Consider the following 18,895-nt stretch of genomic DNA (forward strand, 5'->3'; position numbering starts at 1 on the left):
CTTCCAAGGTACACAGAGATAAGGAAGGCTAAATGTAGAACTAAGGCTGATGCACGTCGAATAAGTTAGGCCTGTAGGGGAGGCACCACAATGAACCACTGTTGCCCCTGGAAGAGGCCTGCTATTAGTTCAGGCCCAGGGCAAAAGTGGGAAAAACCGATATTGCTGTTAATGCAAAAAATCGGACATAATTCCAGCCGAGGGGTATGCCAACTTCACTGGCCAAAGCTGAAGAAATAGCTGGACCCCTTTTCCAGTTAGTAGACAGAATAGCAGGAATTCGTTAGGAGAGTGCTACACCGTAGTGTGCCCCAGGAGACTGGGTAGCAAGGTAAGCCCTTACCCGGGGATCTGAGTGAAAGGCTAAGGCTTTCCACAGTCACTGGATAGAGTAAGAAGCGCCCATCACATTCCACAAGCAGCCTCAACATCAACCACGCTGCCCAGATGCAATTGCTGAGGAGGAATACTTAGAAGTTCCAAGTTTGGCTACTATACTCACCATGGGACTCCCTCACCTACCTTAGGGTCAATGTACACCTTGTGCGGGCCAGACTACATGCAACAGTCACCCCCGCAAAATTCCTTCTGACGCAGGCAGAAAAATGGAACTAACGGCTGCTGAGGAGGCTACTGCTGAATATCACAGGCTGCTGCTGAAGAGGGTGCTGCTGCCTAGCCCTGCCAGCTGGAGAAAGTGGTTATAGCTGTGATGTGGCAAAATAACGACATTTAGAAAACCAACAGGGTTATCCGGTCACAAATATGCCCACACAATAGAAGGAAGGTGGCCCAGACCAAATAGCAACCGCCATAGGGGAAAGGAGGCGGAATGGAGAGGCCCAAGTGACCCCACCGCAAGGGTGTGGAGGACTGGTCTTTCATGAGCTAAAAATGCAGGCAAAAACTGGATTGGTAAGGCCAAAAAGGGCCCAACCCAGGAGAGGTCGGAGTCCAAAGGAACTCTAAATGCAGCCCCGCCAAAGGGGGGTGCCCAAGGTAGAAGGGGGCGGTAATAGCGAGCTCAAAAAAACCCCTGCCCAACAGAGGCAGGAGAAGCGATCTGCCACCAATCAGATCAAAATACCAAGGAGGCAAACCCACAAACACCTTGGTAGATGGAGCATTGCCTCACAAAGCCAGCCTAACCACATACCTCCGTAGGGGGTGGGGCAACCTCTGAGAACCAAACTAATTGCACTCAATGGGGAGGGGCATAGTGAGAGTCTCTCCACACTGGTCTAGTTTCTGGCCTGACAGGAACTGTGGAAACCTAACATGGTTAGAGAGGGGAGAGGGGCGACTCCTGAGAACTAAAGGAATCGGACGCAGTGGGAAGGAGCATAGAGAGAGTCCTTCCGCACTGGTCAGGTCTGTGGCCTGGCAGGAACTGTGGATACTTATCACGGTTCAAGAAAAACGAGGAACCACTACTAAAGGCCAAAATAAGTACACAGAGGAGAGGGGCAGCGAGAGTGTCCTTCTGCACTGGTCTAGAATCCAGCCAGACAAGAACTGAAGATAGCAGATCCTGGGTTTGCAGCAGCAGCAGCCCGCTTGTCTGGATATGTCTGCAGATTGCAAACTTCGCCTGGGTACCCCATTTAGACAACCAGTGCACAAAGTAGATGGGATAGGTAGCCTCTGAATATAGCCCAGAGAAGTATCCCAAGGCGAGAATGTGCAAACACCATTAACTACGGTCCCAGGCAGATACGTGTTGCCAAGGAGCGCCTGTAAGAACAAAAATAAATCGCACACAGTGGGGAGGGGCAGGTAGAGTGTCCTTCCACACTGGTCTAGTATCTGGGACATAGTGGGGAGGAGCAGAGAGTGTGACCTTCTGCACTAGTCTAGCATGAGGTCTGATAAGAACAACGGGTAGCACCTCAAGACTCTGCAGCAGTATGGATATGCCTTCCATGCCTGAATCGAAACCTGACAGGGACTCACTGGAGCTGTAGGCAAATAATAGTCAATCTGCCCCACAGAAATAGTGGAGGAGACCCCTGCCAAGACTGGCTGGCCACGAGCCAAAAAGGGCAAGAGGTGATAGAAATGATATAGACTCACCTGTCGCCTGGCCTGGTCTGTACTCACCTGGTGCCTGGCCTTAGTGGAAAATATGCCTAGAAAAGGGGGTGTGGAGTTAATAGGTAATTGGTACACGCCCATGGACGAGAGAGGTGGTATGGCCCCAAGTGTACTTCAGCCGGGTGGTACCTCAAGTGGACATTGATCCACCATAATATACCCACACAGGAAAGGGGAATGTGATATTTGTTGTCAACCACGCCTGACCGCTGATCCACCATTATATACATGCACAAGGTAGGGTTGCAGTATATGTCACCAACAAACGCACAAAGGTAGGAGATGCGGTGTGGAGGGAGGCCAGCGCACGCACACAATGGGAAAGATGCAGTACTGCTCCTGTGTTTAAATGACTGGTTTGGGCGACACTGTTGGAGGGAAGCCTGGAATGCTTGTGCTTTGTGGCTTTGTGTTATGCCAGGGCGTTGCACTGTTGGTTTGCCCCTGAAGCTTGTACTGCCTCTGGTCACTGGTCTGCCATGTCCAGAGCTGGATACACGCACACAATGGGGAAGGTACGGTATCACTCCTGTGCACTATACAAGTAATGGCTGCCAGATGTCAATGAGGGAGCCGGGTACACGATCCAGGCTAGGGTGCCAAGAGAAATAGTCTTGATTCAGTATGGCACCAGAACAGCTAGATACACGCACACAATGGGGAAGGTGCAGTATCGCTACAATGCACTGTATAGGCAGACAAAACATCCCGGATATCCAGTGTCTTTGGTGGTCTCCCATGCAGGCATGTGACCAGACCCAGACCTGCTTAGCGTCAGCAAAGTGGCAGTCCCATATGCCTTCAAACCAGGCTCCTGCTAGAGCCCCATTAGTTGCTAAAACCATGAATAACCATTAGTAACATATATATATAATTTGGTATATTATATATAATATATAGGAATAAATTAACTAGCCCTCAAACAGCCAAGGGAGAGGGCAGACACAAGGAATAGAGGAGGGAAGGCCACAGTGGGGGGGGGGGGAGAGAACAAAAAAGGGCAGGAAGGAGAAAATGAGAAGCCAGGGAATAATGGCAGCCAGAAAAAATGCTGTCGCTCAGAGACGTTCGGAGCGCCCTCCGAGACTGCCCGGGGAACACGTCTCCAGCAGCGCGAGCCACAGCCTAGCCAGCCATGAAGGAGCCAGTCGCTCTGAGCCCTGCTGGAGGAAGGCAAAGCTGGGGCCACTTAGGGCAGACGGCTCCAACAGAGCTCACCACAGCCAAGCTGGCTATGAAAATGCCAGCCGCTCCGAGCCCCGCAGGAAGAAGTGACAGCCTCACAGAGCCGCTTAGGGCAGACCTCTGCAACGGAGCTCGACGCAGAGCCAGAAGGCAGCGCGGCGAGCTCCCCCCAAAAGGAACGGGAGCGGGGAGAAAACCGCAGTCAGCGCCGCCAGAGTGGACTGCTGGAAGGGATTCTTTACGCAGCTGGGGGGGGAGGAAAACCACAGCCAGGCTCTTGGAGAGGGGAACGATCAGAGGTACCGTGTAAAGCGGCCGCTGCAAATGGGAAGAAATAAGGACAAGGCAGAGAGGGGGAGAAACAAAAGTTACACCACCACCTCGAGAGGAGTAAAGGAGGAGGAGAGGGAGGAAAAGGCTGGGAAAAGGTGTAGCAAGCCAAGGAAAAATAAGAGAGGGGAACCCATAGAGGCCCCCAATTCCCCCACTCTCCCTCACACACGCACACATTCACACAAACAGACACACCAACAACAATTTTTAAACTAATTCTCACGCAATGGAGATACGACAAGCCTCGGACGAAGGCAAGAATCTACTGGAGTGGGAGGGGCCTGGTTCTCTCAGGTCTTGACTTCAGTGCATTCTTGCCTTCGGATGCTAGATGGCAGTATTACCCATGTGATGGAAGGCTACCTGTGGAAAAACTTGTGTTCCCCAGGGCAGATGCCTTCAGTGCCCCCAACTGTACACTATGGCACTGATTCACTAGGGTGGGTAGCCAAATGTTTGTAGCCTTAAGGTTGTGAGGCTAACTGGTGATTGCACCTGTTTCATAGGCCTACTGAATTCAATGTAATGAATTTTAAATTTGTTGTATAAGATTTGTTAAAAAGTGAAGAAATTGCTTGGCAGATAGTTGTTGCTTGCACTACATCAAGAAACACACAATTATGTACTTTTTAGCAAGAATGAACAACCTTTTTCTGCCTGAGGGTCACACTCATTTTTGGGCAAACTTCCAGGGGCCACATGCCAATGGTGGGTGGGGCCAGAGGCAAAAGTGGATGGAACAAGAAAATGCAAATTTTACCTTTGTACAGTAGGCTACTTTCGACATACTCACACCCCCATCCCTATCAAGGCAAGCAAGTGGCATTATCAGAGTTCAAAGACAGATTCCAGCCAGGCAAAAACAGCCAAGGAAAATATGAAACAGATCCAGTGAGGAGTTTGGCCTGGAGAGACAGTACTGAGGGTTAGACAGAGAGGCCTGGAGGGCCACATTCAGCCCTCAGGTTCTTCAACCTGCATTATACTATTGGCAAAGATTTCCTGCATTTTGGCAAGCTAAGAATGGATGAATGCTTTTGATTCAGACTCCTTCATACATTAGAAAAAGCAAAACCACAGGTTAACTGTTATATTAAATAATTCTGATGACTTTACAATTAACGTTCTCCAGTTAACTTACCAACAAAGGATTGTATGATTCAATAACACCAAAAGCACCTTCATCTCTCTGATATAGAGATCGACACATCAGTCTCTCCAAAAGGGAAATGTTTAATCCATAAACTGAAGCAAGCCTGGATTTTATGACGGGACCTAGTTGCATTGGATCGCCTGAAAGTACTATCTATAAGTAGATTTAAAAAAAAACAAACCCTGAAATCAAGTTTTCATGTACATTTTTCATGCAAGATATTTAACATTATTTACAAAACATGCCGTAGAGTTTGCTTTATTATTATCAACGGATTTGGGAGCTGGGTGCCATCAATATGCAGATGACTCCCAGCTCTCCGCTTTTACATCTGACCAAGGAGCAGCTGTGGATGCCCCAAACAGATGCCTGGATGAGGGCTAACAAACTAAAGCTAAACCCAGATTTTAAAAAAAGAGATGCTGTTGATGAATGGTCTATGAATCCATGGAAGTGGTATTCAGCTTCTTCTGGGTAAGTGTTGTACACTGCTTCTAAGGACCGGCATCATAGCAGGGGGGGAGGGTACTGCTTGATCCACTACTGTTGCTAGATGCTCAGGTTGGGCAGCAGAACCTTGTAGCTTCGGCAGGTGCACCAGCTGCACCTCTTCTTGAAGACAGAGGAACTGGCCAGTCATCCATTCTATAGTCATATCTAGGCTGGATTACTGTAATGCACTAGATGTGTCACATTTAGAAACTACAATTGGTACATGGCAGCCAGACTGCTAGTGGAACTGAGCTCCACAAGCACATCACACCAGTATTGAAAGAGCTTCCCTGACTAGTGGCTTCCACTTTGTTCCCAAGCTCAATTCAAGGTGCTGGTTTTGATCTTTGAAGATCTAAATGGCAGAGACCCCAAGTATCTTAAGGACCACTTTTCTCCCACATGAACCTGCTCAGGAATCCTTTTTCAGAGGCTTGCCTCTGGGTACTGCTGTCTTTGGAGGTTAGGTGAGTGACTACTGGAGAGGGGCTCTTTTCAGTAGTGGCTTCCAAATTATGGAATACCATCCCTATGTATGTGTGTATGGGAAGCACCAGGAAGACACTCAAGTTTTTAATGGAATTACTTTGTTTTACGGTAATTTGTTCCTCCCTATAATCTGAATGGCTACTGGTTTGTAAATTTTATTGCTTTTATTGTACTGCCTATTGCTGCTGTTTTACTGTTTTGATGGCCATCTTGGAAACGTTTGTAAAAGTGCAGAATATAAAGCATTTACTGAGTGCATGATTCTGCAGCCTACAATTGTTAGTTAGGAAAACCTTGTCTAAATATGCTATGAGAAGATATATCGAGAACAATAATTTGCGGTATGGAGAGCACAGAGTGGGATCAAACTGCTTAATTCAGAGTCAAATTGTTCATTCTACTAGTTCAGCTCTGCTTGCTGACAATGACTCTTCAAGGTCACAGGCCAAGATATTTGCCAGCCCTTTCTTTTCAAGAATTCCTCCCTTCCCTTTTATTTTTGTAACTGGAGATGCTGCAGCTAAACATGAATGTGAAAGTATGACCATGTTTTCTACGGTTAAATTAAATACATTTGCACGCAGACCATATTCACACTATCAGTTCTCATCCTAATAAGCTGAGATGTGTGTGAGATTCATGCAGCCCTTCTGGTCCTGTTTTGCTTCTCTGTTGTGTGCCAGCAAGCAAGCCTGGAAGCCACAATAAACCATAGTTTCCTGTTATGCCATATTGGGAACCATCATTCCCAATAATTCCCTGGAAGACAACTTTAAATCATGGTTTATTCTGGCTTGTTTGGAAACCATTAATCATAATTTCAACTGTATGAGAACTTATGGTTAACTGTGACTTCCTGGCTTGTTTTGCAGCTTGGGCAAAGGAAGGAGCAAAACAGCTGTTTGCAGTGAGTGCTTTTGTAGGAGCACATCCTTAATCTCATGTGTGCTAGTTTTAAAGAATTCGCAGCATATGACAAGCTCTTACAAGAACTGAAGTTTTTCTCCTTTCCAGAAACTTTTATCTCACAATTCCTTAAGTTATCTCATAGCAAAGAAAAAAGGCACAATCAAATTAAGGCAGTAGGAACTTACAGACCTGCCCATTCATTTCTGAAATCAGTCCCAATGGGATTAGGCATTCTGGTTCACTGGCCTGGCCTGCTTCATCCACAAACACATGAGTAAAGTGTCCAAGCCTAGAGGCAGAGAACAAAAGCTGAAACTGCCTGTTTGCCGCATGATTCTGCCATCCTGTGGTAGTGGCAAAACAAACAGTTTCTGAAAGAACACACAGAAATATACCGAAGTAATATTTGTGAATGAGAAGTATTTCAATCTTGTTAAAAACTTTGCATATATTAACAGGTCTGTAAAGGTTAAAACAGGCTACCTTTGGGTTGCTTCATAGATGTGACAATATAGGAAACACTTCCCCTACACAACTGCAGAGTGCATAATTACCTAACACAGAGAGGCCTGGTTCAGACCATAGCTTTCTGCTATGTGAACAAGCTGTGGCGGGCCTCAGGCACACTTCACCCTCCTTCTTTTACAATCCTTGGAGCTTGTGTGCTCTGTTCTCATCCTTCTTTCATAACCACAAAGAGGAGATTAGAAAACTGTTGCCAGGAGAAGAGGGGGTGACAATAGTAATAATAGTAAGATGACATGTTAAAATGCTCCATGTCATGATACATATATTTATACATTATAAATAAAGACCACTGCATTCTCCACGGAGTGGATTTGGCCTCTCTCATTTTTTCTTTGCTGAGATGGCTAACTTGGAACATTTTTATATCCCTGTATCATCCTTAATGTTTCACCAGAACATGCATTCACAATGCTGTTGTGAATTTGGGGGATGGAAGATTCCTGTGGGTCCCCTTTCCAGCCTCTGATTTGGAATCCCATGCCTTGGAATGAGGAACTCGCTCTGCTGGTCAGATGAGTCTCTTTTGTTAAGCTAATAGAGTGGCCAGGTAGGATAATGGGTCTATCAGTTGCCCAGCAACTGGTGAATGGGCCAGGAAGACCCTTTTGTCATTGAAACTCTTCAGGAGAGCCTTCCCCCCCCCCGGCTGCTAGGAGAGGCTTGTGTTTTCAGTCCTGAGCAAAAATTGCTGGGAACTGGAGGCAGGCAGAGAGACTGGCTCTCTGCACCATGGCATTTGGGGTGCCTCCTGTAACACTGATGGGAAAGCTGGATATTGGACTGCTGATGCCTTGAACCCCTCCATCCTAAACTCAGGTTGGAATGTGTGTAAATAAATAAACCATATTTCATAAAGACACCGCAGTCTCCGCTGACCTTCTTCCCAAAGGAAACCAAACCCTGGATGAGCGCAGGGACCCCTGAAATCTCACTGCTTGGAGACTGGGGAGGCGTGCAACAATACCTTATTCCTATTTGGTAGAACATTCCCGCACTGCTACAGGTCACAATAATTATCCTGAACCGAGATGCTTGCCAAATATCTTCTCCATCTTTGCTGTAAAGCTTTATCACATCACTAAGACTCTGGGAGCATAACACAAGCAATTGCGCTGTAAGTATTTTTATCACAGGATAAATGTACAATGTATAGATTATGTACACTGAAAACAGAACTCCAATATCAAAGCAAAATTTTAATGAAGGGAGGAGATGCAGATAGCATTTTTGTCTGTGAAGCATTACTAAATTAATTTGGATTAAGATATTTACTTCTATCCTGTCTTTTGATTCAGAAGGATTCCCAAGGCAGGTTACAATAAAAACAAACAAAGCTTTGCAGCTGCTTCTACCCTCTCTGGACACATGGGACTGCTCTGGGGTAGAGTATCCTTCCCCCACAAAACTGGTTCTCATTTGGTTATTGTGGCTGTTCAGGCAACTGAATCACTCAGCTGTATGTGTTCAACTCCCCTCCACTCAGGTCTTTTCATTTCAGAGTGGGAAGAGCCAAGGGCAGCTGCTGTGCCTCAGGTGAGCTGCTGAGTCATGGCAGTTGGTTTGGGACTACAGATCTTTCCACTGTCCCAAGGGCAAAACAAGGAGGAATGCGCTTTTGAAACACTGAAGCAGCAGAACAACGCTATTCCTACCTATATTTCTGAGTGTCAGATGATGATATGGGGGGCCCACTGTGTGAAGTTAAGTCTGTAGTTCGTTCAAGTTGCATGATGCATTCACACAGCTCTGCGCTTCTCTTGTTGCTTTTTAATGTTTCTCTTCGAAATGGACTGTGTTCTCCCATTTTGCTCTTGCAGCACAATACTGTTATTCATAAGGAGCGCCCATTTAAATTGCCCACTATTTTCAGAGCCAGTACTGCCTGGGGGGTAACCTAAGCAATATACTGGTCTCAGTTAGAGAATTCTACCCATTTGGATGGTCTACCTTTCTGGAATACCCAAAGAACATACCTATTTCTTATATACAGCCACTGGAACATGGGGACACAAATAGCCCTCTTCATGCATTCTAGGGTTCTAAATTGTGCAGTGCACCTCCAAATACAGGCAGAACCCCAATTTCAAGGAGAACGGTAATGAGGGGATGGGAATTGAGCTAGTGTGCTCACTCCCACTTCCCCCTCTCATATACTGACCTACGTTTTAGAACACCTGAAAGGGCTAATGTCTCCCTGTAGAACTACATTTCCCACCTTTTCATTCACCGTTTGACTCTGATTCTCCCTTTGCAGAAATTGCCTTTTTGATCCTGAGGTGTTTTATCTAAAGGTCTGAGCATTCAAAAGATCTGGAGGGGGTACATCAGTAAGTATTGTTTAGAAGTCATAATTTGGAAAACCAAGAAATTTGGAAGGACTGCAGTTCAGTGGTACAGCACATTTTTTGCATGCAAAAAAGGTCTCAAATTCAATCTCCGGCATCTCTAGGTAGGGCTAGGAAACCTTCTTGCCTGAAACCCTGCAGCACCACTGCTAGTCAGTGTCAGCATTATTAAGCCGGATGGACCAATGGTCTGAGTTGGTATAAGGCAGTTTCCTATGTTCCTAAGCACTGCTCAGTACAAATAAAGAGAGAGAAACAGCATTGAAAGGCATATTAAACAAACCTAGTGAATATAGTCAACTTTAAGCTTCAAATACATGATTTACCTCATATTGTGGCATAATAAGAGGGTTGGACTCGGACCTGGGAGACCAGGGTTCAAATCCCTGCTTCGACATGAAGCTCACTGGGTGACCTTGGGCCAGTCACTGTCTCTCCGCTTAACCTACCTCACAGGGTTGTTGTGAGGATAAAGTTGTGAGGGAAATGAATCATGTTTGTCCACCACCTTATACTCCTTGGAGGAAAGGTGGGATATAATTGTAATAAATAAAATAAATATTGCAATTAAGATACAATTGAAGTCACATGCAGCAAGTAAAGCTTTTAAATAAAGTTTACCTCTTCATTTCTTCTGGAAGCGTTAACTCTGACCATAACTCCTGGATTCAAAAGGTTGCTGTCATGAAGCCGTGAACAAACTAGATCTGATGCACTGTTTGATGGCGCACAGACCAGTATTCGACTGTCTGATAAAGTATAATGTATCTAAAGTTTTTAAAAAACACAACGTGTCTTGGATTGATATTGTGCATATTGAGTGAAACAATTATTTGTTAGAAAATGCTGAAGATTACTTTGTTCTTTTTACTTCTTCATAAACCAAGCATCTTATCCCTCCTTTAAAAAACAAAGAACAACATTTATAATAGTGATTTCCCCTTATTCATTTAAGTTCCAAAATCCATTTGCCATTAAGAAATCTTCATAAAGAGAGATTGGAATTATCAGAGATCCAGACAGACGTAGTACTGCCTTCAAAATATCGCAGTTGTCTATCAACTATAGCTGTGTTCACACAGCATGGTAAACCATAGCTAATCTACAATGCTGTGATTAGTCTTACTCCCAGATGAATTCAGTACAGACGTGGCAAGTCATGCTATCCTCAAATCAGGACTGACCTAGGTTGGAACCCTATTGCTCACAAGGCCTTGGCTTCCTCTTTACAAAGAAGAAACCTTCCCAAGCAAAGGAAATTCATTTGTAACTACATGGATGATTGCACAAAGAGTGAATGAAAAGTTAAATTATTAGAAGTGGCAGTGGGAAGACCCAAATATATTGTTTACTGTTACCTGCAAAATTGCTTCAATGACTGTGACAGTTTTGCCAGTTCCTGGTGGTCCAAAGAGAATATAAGGAGTTGGACGACATTCACCACTAAGAATCCTTTTCACGGCTAGTTTCTGATGCTCATTCAGCAGAGGATTGAAGAAATCACAGTCTCTTCTATTAGATGCCGAGGTTCCATTTACTACATTGAACATTGTGTATATTATTATTTTTGTTTGCACACAATTTAAAACAGTATTTAATTTTTGTCTGTTATTTACAATATGCTTAAAGACATAAATATATTTAAAAATATCAGCCAACTACAGAAAATTTGCCCTATATAACACCAAAAGCTAGGAAGCCTCTACCAAACCAGTTTATACTGTAAGCAAAAATAAAGCAAGCATTAAGCTTATACCAACTTGTTTGTGTGGAAACGGTCACCATGTCAGAAATGACAACTGCCTTATCTTTTGGCATCCTTTCTTCATTACCGTATTCTACCCTCTCATCCTGAAAGTAGCAAAAGAGAAGACTAACATATAAAGTATTTAAAAATAGTAACTTTTGTTAAAAATTTAGATTTGGTAATTGCTATGTGAATTATGACTTAACTACATGCAAAGTTATTCATGTGCACGTGCTAATGAGCAGGCAAATAGGTTGTCCTATGCAACATTGCTTGAAAAAAGTTTGGGAAAAAAGTTGGTGTTCTTAAATATGAAGAAGGGAGAAGGAGAGAATTTAATTCTTAATTAGGGGGAAAATCTTCAAGCTCAACCTTCAGTTGCAACCAACCCAGGCCTCTCCCATTCAGGTAAATAAAGTTGCAAGTGTGTGATGGGAGGACAGAAAGAAGGCACCTAGAAAAGGCAGCAAGGATTTCATATAAGCTTCACAACAGAGATCAGTGAGCTGCAAGGACCAGACCATGCTTGCAGCTACCCAGGTTGTTCATACAGTGAGTCAAAAAAGCTATGCTGTGCAAGTGTGCAGACAAGCTCCAGGTTTGCCTCTACTTAGAATATTTTCCTACCAGGGAAGTAGGAGTATAGCATACAAACTGTGCAAACCCCACCAACTATGCAGTGTTTACATTGGAAAACTTTGGTGTTCTTGGATGCACAATGCAAACAGCCTGCCGGAGTGAAAGCCTTAGGCTATACCCTCTAGCACAGGGGTGAGGAACAGGATCCATCTGGATCTTGAGCCCCCCCCCCTTTTTGACAGGTAGGTAGAGCTGAATTTAAATTTAGTGCTGAATTCAAGCCCCGTTTGTGGCAGGGACTGGCTCTACTCAAGAGCTCTGCTTGGAAGCACCTGAGCAGAGCTGATCCAATTGGGGCTTGCATTTGGCACCAAATTTAAAAGGTGCTGAATGCAAACTGTGCTTACAAATTGGGAGTGCACTCTAACACTCTCAATTATTTCTTTGCAGCTGTGGCTTTACCTGCCCCACACCTGATATCAGATGTGGAGCAGGTGGACATAGCTAAGGGAAAACATCCTCCTGGCAAAATTAAGACTCTTGGCAGGCCTAATTTGGTCCATGGATTGGAGGTTCCCCATATCTGCTCTAGCATAAGAAGAATCTGCACCAACTTCCATTCAGTACAATTTCTATAGGGAAAACAGTCATGAAAACGGTACGGATGGTACAGTTGTGAAACTGCTACAAAGAAAAACATGTAGGAGTTGTTAACTTCATAGTTCTTGTTATATAAGTTTTCAAGATGGAAAACGAACTGTTGTGCAGACTTTTACTTTCCCAATTGACATCAATATCCAAGTACAAAATGTACACAAATTATTAATCTTCCTTACACATGAACTAGTTTATCTTTACAGAATGCCACAGCACTTAGTACTAATAAAGCTGATAACAGAAGGATTGATGGCAGAGGCTTACCGTAACTTCTTGCATGATGTTTTGCTTTTGTGCATTGTAAGAACATTCTGAATCATGCCACTGCTTGATAACTTGTGGAGACTGCACAGTGAGACTATCTGGAAATAGAACTTTGCGAAGAATAGGAAGTAAAGAAAAACAGCAATGGTGTATCTGAATAAAAAATTTATAAACTGAGTTGTAAACAGACCGTTGGTCTCACCTGAAGGGTGGTTTCCCCAGGTATCATACCATCAGGTGGGTAGTACCGCCTCCTAGTGTCCAAAGGCAGGAATTCAGGAGTCAAGACTTGGACTGTTCCATCCGGTTTGATCCCATTCCATTCCATATGAACTGTACACTGGATCCAGACATCTCTCTTCAGATAGAACATGCTCAGAGAAAAATGCACGGAGCAGCAAACATAGTAATGCACATCTTGACTCCAAACAGAAAATATTCATATACAATAAGAACATCAAGAACAGCCTTAGCAGTAATGTCACTTATGCGGTAAGTAACACAGGTGATGAACCTAAAAATAAGTTCAAGAGAAATTACAGAACAGTAAACAATTATCTGCAGACAAGCTAGGCAGCCGCCCTCACCAGGGAGGGCCCTCAAGGTATGATACCTGAGGAAATCACCCTTCAGGTGAGACCAATGGTCCACTTCCCCCAGGTAGCATACCATCAGGTGGAATGTATCAAAGCAGTCCCAGTAGGGTGGGTCCAGGCTCCATAAGATGATAGTACCTGCTACAGAACGAGGCGTCTGTTGAGGCCAAACAATGTATTTTATAATGTCGAATAAAAATATTAGGAGAGGACTATACAGCTGCCTTACAAACGTCTGCAATGGGTGCATTGATTGCGAAGGCAACCATAGTGGCCGCCAACCCAGTAGAATGGCTGTGATGTTCTGAGACTCATAGGCCATGTTAATGCAAGCCCGCAGTCGACAAGATAGAGTTGTACTGGTGACCTTCTTCCCAATGTGCTCGGATGCAACAAGACAACAAGAGTCTCAGACGAATTTCCCAAGTCCTGGTCAGGGCGTGACATACATCCAGAGAATGCCAGGCCGTCTCAAGGGGATGGGTCAGTTGAGGGCAGAAGGAAGACAAGACCATATCCTGACTACAACGAAGACGGAAGAAGCCTCAGGTCAAAAGGTAGGATCTGAACACCACATCACCAAGGCCTTTTAGAAGATGCAGAGATGACGGGCAATTGGACAAAGTTGCTAGATCCCATACCCTTCTAAGAGGAGGACAGTACCTGCTGCAATCTGAGGCATAACTTGTAGTGCCTAATGGAAGAACTTGGAGTAGACCAAGACGCAGCTCTGCAGAAATCTATCATTGACGTATTGATTGCAAAGGCAGCCATAGAGGCTATGGACCTAGCTGAATAAGTTGTGATGCTTTAGCACACGGGAACATTAAGGAACTCGTGGACCAGGCTGATGGGCCCAATGTTTAGGGCTCGATGAACATCCCAAGAATTCCAGGCTTCCTGATGGTTGGCTTGAATAAGGACAGAAGAAAGGTAGGACCATGTCCTGGCTGCAATGGAAGGTGAAGGACACCTTAGGATGAGAAGTCTGATCTGTGCCTAGTATAACAGAGTCCTGATAGGTGAGGATCAGGCTTCCAGATCAAAAGGTTTAAGGACAGAGGAGATTGCTACCAGGAAGAGCACCTTGAAGGAGAGCAAGTGTAACAGAACAAACCGCAGTTTAGGCAGTTATCCATGACCAAACTAACCATGTGGGAAGAAACATGATGAAATGAGGCCCAGGTAACTCTTGTACCAGAGAGATGGATGGAGATTCAGGCCAGCGAATGACCTGTGTACTAAACCTAGAGATCCCCTTGAACAACTAATGAATGCCCAGCCTCCTCCACAGGAGGAGCCAGATTGGAATGAACTGAATTGGGACCAAGGATGCCTTATTAGTGAAGGTTGTCTTGGAGACAAGTATAAGAGATGGCCGAAACCTCCCAACACAGAGTGTTATGCTTCAGTTCCATATTCAAACCAGGAAGGACATACCCCCTGAGAAGGACACCACTTGGGAGGCATGACCCATGAACTCTGGTAGATCTGGATCCTGGAGGACAGGATCATAGTGATGATTTTCTGGAAAGAAACCCCCAAAGACTTCACTGCCCAACTGCGGAAGGTTGCCTGGGACAGAAGAACTGGCCTTGTTGGCAACCCCCCTGTATCCACGATGGACAGGCTCAGGAGAACTGAAAACCATGGCCAGTGAGGTCAGTACAAGATGGGAATTCAGTCAGGAGTAAAGGAGGCCAGGTGCAGAGTAGACCGCCAGAACGGTGTTGACTGCATCTGCTTCCATCTTGGGACAACCAGTGAACAGCAGGGAAGGCTGAACCTACAACCTCGTAATGGAGTTAGCACTCCTGTGGCCCCACTTGTTACCTGCTAACCTAGACTACCTCCAATCCCATGTCATTGGTGGGATGCCCCGCCCTGAAGGGGACTAAAGCAGTTCCTCTTACAGACTTGTCAACAGAGTACTCCCCAAGGGGGATGAGCCAAGAACAGATCAGACCAATGCCTGTGCTATATGTTCAGCTTGAAGCTCAGCAAATGATTCCTCTGAGCAGTGCAACTTTTTGGAGAAGACTGCATGCGCCCAGATTGCGTTAAGCAGGTTTGCTGAGGCATGGCAGGCATGTTAAGGCAGAACCACACACACCCAGACTGTGGTAATCATGTTCCCTAAACAAACAGCGTTCTCAGAAGCACCAGTGAATTAACAGACCAGAGAACCAAAGAATTGACTGACCGGGTCTAGGAGGTTCATTGGCTGCTGGAACATCCAAGCAAGCCTGACTAGAATGCAAGGATGACCTTGAAAGCAGCCTGGCTAGACGCATGGCATACTGGCCAAGACATCTGATTACCACCACATCGTAGGGACACCTGGTAAAATTCAAGTTCCTCTCTGAAGAGGAAACTGGATGCGAGATTAAACTTGAAATCCAAAATGAAAGAACATGTTAGAGACTATTGCTCTCCATGGAAACCACAGGTCCAGGGAGTTGCTCCATAATGTATACCATTGTTTTAAGTTTACCCTGTTATCACAGAGAGAGATAGGCAACAACGTGGGTATCCTTACTATTGTCTTATGGCTACCATGCAGTTATGCAGGAAGGGAGCTAGCAGCTTGACTGAGCCCAAGAAGATAAGGCAAATACATGGAAGACAAGGCCAACAGTGGTCACCAGACATGATGAACCTGCTGACTGCATATACGGGGACAAAATGCTTTGAAACCCTATTCATCCGAAACCATGGGAGCATGCTGCTGCACTCATGCTCTACTTCCAAGTCTCCTCTGGACATATGGGGGCTGCTGGGGGGGTCAGCCACAGGAAATAAATGCTGGAGAATTAGGCACAGGAAGTAAATACCCAGGAATATATTCTGACTAAGTACCTGTGCGGTAAACCAGTGCAAAGGACTGTGATGTTCCTCTATTAGTGTATATATGGTAAGTGTTGTTTGTATAGGAGATACATGGTAAGTGGAATGAAAGAGGAGGGGGGAGTGAATGGGCAGTAGAATGCTGGATGATTGGCTGAATGTTTAAAATGGCTGACAGTATAAATGGAAGGATATGAGGTGGAAGGTGGATGTGAGGTGGTGTGGACGTTAGAGGGTTGTTTGGTGGGTTTATGAGAGGAGAGTGTGGAGTTCGGATTAATACTAAGACCAGTACCTCAGGAATAGATGTAACCATATGCTTAAGTGCCTTTATAAAGTAATCTTTGTTATCTTTGTTATTTAATAAATACTTTTGGTTTACCAAAGGCCTGATCCTTGGCTGGGGTTTCACAGACCAGAAGGGAGGGTAAGGTAAATACCAAGGCTGAAGGGAAACTGTAACAAATGGTGGCAGCGGTGAAGGGGATAATATAACACCACAAGTATTCAGAGCAAACCAGAATTATATATAAAGATCAAAGGGATTGGGGACAGCTTAAGCACTCAGTCACAGAGGTAACCTGATAGAGAGACTCAGGCAGAGTCTCTGGGACTACTGGTTATAGGACGTGACTGGTGGTGCTGCCTAGCAGGGGGATCTGTTGAGATCTGTGCTAGAGTGGGGAGAGAAACCATAAAAAAGGACGGTCCGGACTGGTGGAGTCCCTGGTGGTGCCTAGTGACAGGCAGTAGCCATGAGCAGGTAGTAACCTAACAGGGAGAGCCGGGGAAGGACCGTCACAAGGACCACCTATCAAAACAAAAGGAGTAAAATCCAATTTTATTTATTTATTTATAAACCCACTGTAATGCTTAATAGCAGGTAGGGAAGAGTACCCTTGAGCCAAGTTACAGAAATTTGATAGTGAAGTAAGCCTTACCAAAGGCTAAATTGTTTGAAAAAATTTAATATGGAATTTTAAACTGTTTTAAGTCATCCAGGAACCTGTTGGTAACGGACAAGACTTAACAGAGCAACCAGCTTGATTACGATACCCTGCTAAGTTACGCCTACACAGTAGGATACCCAGCTGACCCTTAGAACTTCCAAGGGTTCCCGGATAACACCAAAGATTTACTCAGACTGTTTAGAGAAGCAAACTGGAGCTTTGCAGCAGAGCCAATAGGGCCAAGATGTTGTGTAACTGACAAGCTGTATTCAGGTTAATAATTTACTTATGTTGCTTATTTACGTTTTCCCACTGGGATGACAATAAAATACTCCTTCGTAAGGAAGTCCCTGGATAAATCTCAAAATTTACACAGACAGTCACGTGCCTGTTCAGAGGAACAGACCGAAGCCTTGAGATGAAGCTCCTGAGGTAATTCATATACCTTCACTACAGTTGGGTCCCTTAGACGGGTCACTAAGTCATGAAGGGCTGCAAAAATTTGCAGACAGCTATGAAGGGCTGCAGAAAATACAGACAATTATGAAGGGCTGCCACTGTTCAGAGGAACAGACTGGAGCTTTGAGTTGAAGCTCATGAGGTATTTCACATGCCTTCATCACAGTGAAGCCCCATAGAGGAGCTACCACGTTACTGTACTATTGCCTTTGTAAATGGCCTGCTGCTGTTCAGGCCTTGGGGAAACTGGAGCTTTGAGTTGAGGGTCAAGAGGCCCTTCCTATGCCCTCACTACACTGAGATCCCCTGGAAGAGCCATCTGGTTATTCTGCTGTTGCCCCATGTTATTCCACTGTTGCCTCTGCACATGGCCTTTTGCTGTTCAGGCCTTGGGAGAACCGGAGCTTTGAGCTGAGGCTCAAGAGGCATGCCCTCACTACACTGAGGTCATCTGGAAGAACCATCAGGTTATTCTGCTGTTACCTCTAGAACAGCTTGCTGCTGTTCAGGTCTTGGAGGAACTGGAGCTCTGAGTTAAGCTGATGAGGCAATCCTTATGCCTTCACTACACTGAGGCCCCCTAAGGAGCCACCACATTATACACTGTTGCCCCTGGAAATGTTCAGACCTAGGGACAAGGAAATCAGGCCTCTTAGAAATAAGGAACCGTCTGTTCTTAGATTACTTCTTAGGCATGGCCTGAGTTGTTGGTGGCTGCGAAGGAAGTAATGGCTGTGGCTATGGTTCTGTAATTAATTCTCTAGGTGCAGCGGAAGGTAGTTCAGCCATGGTACGCCTGCACACGGTAGAGGGGAGCAGTACCAGGTAAGGTTGTCCAATGAAGGTGATCAATCATGTCACACATGCACAGACTGCAGGGTGCGGTGGAAGAGAATCAACACACACACAGGTAGGGGGGTGCAGTGGATTGATGGAGGCCAATGGAACATGCCCACGGTAGAGGGATCAGTGTGACCTCAAGCAGCCAATACTTATTTATTGCTTCCACAAGCAGCCACTTCTTGTATTTTCTTCTTTTTCCCTCTTTCTTCCTTCCTTTATTTTTATATTCTTCCATTTATTTATATATTTATTTTTATTAAGTATACATATATATATATATGTATATTATATGTATTATACATGGGAAAATCCTCAAATTTCTTCCTCCTTCACTGTCTCCTGCTTATTTACTAAGCAGAGGGGAGGTGGGGGAGAAGAATTGGGAAGAGAGTAGCAACACAGGCACTGGTGACACAGGAGAAGAA

At 45.0% G+C, this 18,895-nt stretch overlaps 1 protein-coding gene across 2 annotated transcripts in view; it reads right to left on the minus strand.

Moving 5' to 3' along the window:
- MOV10L1 (Mov10 like RNA helicase 1) overlaps window positions 1-18,895 on the minus strand; it is a 65,953-nt gene that overhangs the window by 11,412 nt on the left and 35,646 nt on the right. For both annotated transcript variants that reach the window (XM_061640226.1, XM_061640225.1), the window contains 7 exons: window positions 12,776-12,885; window positions 11,289-11,379; window positions 10,887-11,065; window positions 10,150-10,296; window positions 8,148-8,269; window positions 6,845-6,944; window positions 4,754-4,918 (listed from right to left, as the gene is read on the minus strand). In XM_061640226.1, coding sequence (XP_061496210.1) covers window positions 4,754-4,918; window positions 6,845-6,944; window positions 8,148-8,269; window positions 10,150-10,296; window positions 10,887-11,065; window positions 11,289-11,379; window positions 12,776-12,885 — 914 coding nt within the window. The remainder of the gene's footprint in view (window positions 1-4,753; window positions 4,919-6,844; window positions 6,945-8,147; window positions 8,270-10,149; window positions 10,297-10,886; window positions 11,066-11,288; window positions 11,380-12,775; window positions 12,886-18,895) is intronic.

Source organism: Rhineura floridana, chromosome 8 (genome assembly GCF_030035675.1).
Source record: "Rhineura floridana isolate rRhiFlo1 chromosome 8, rRhiFlo1.hap2, whole genome shotgun sequence".
Taxonomy (NCBI): domain Eukaryota; kingdom Metazoa; phylum Chordata; class Lepidosauria; order Squamata; family Rhineuridae; genus Rhineura; species Rhineura floridana.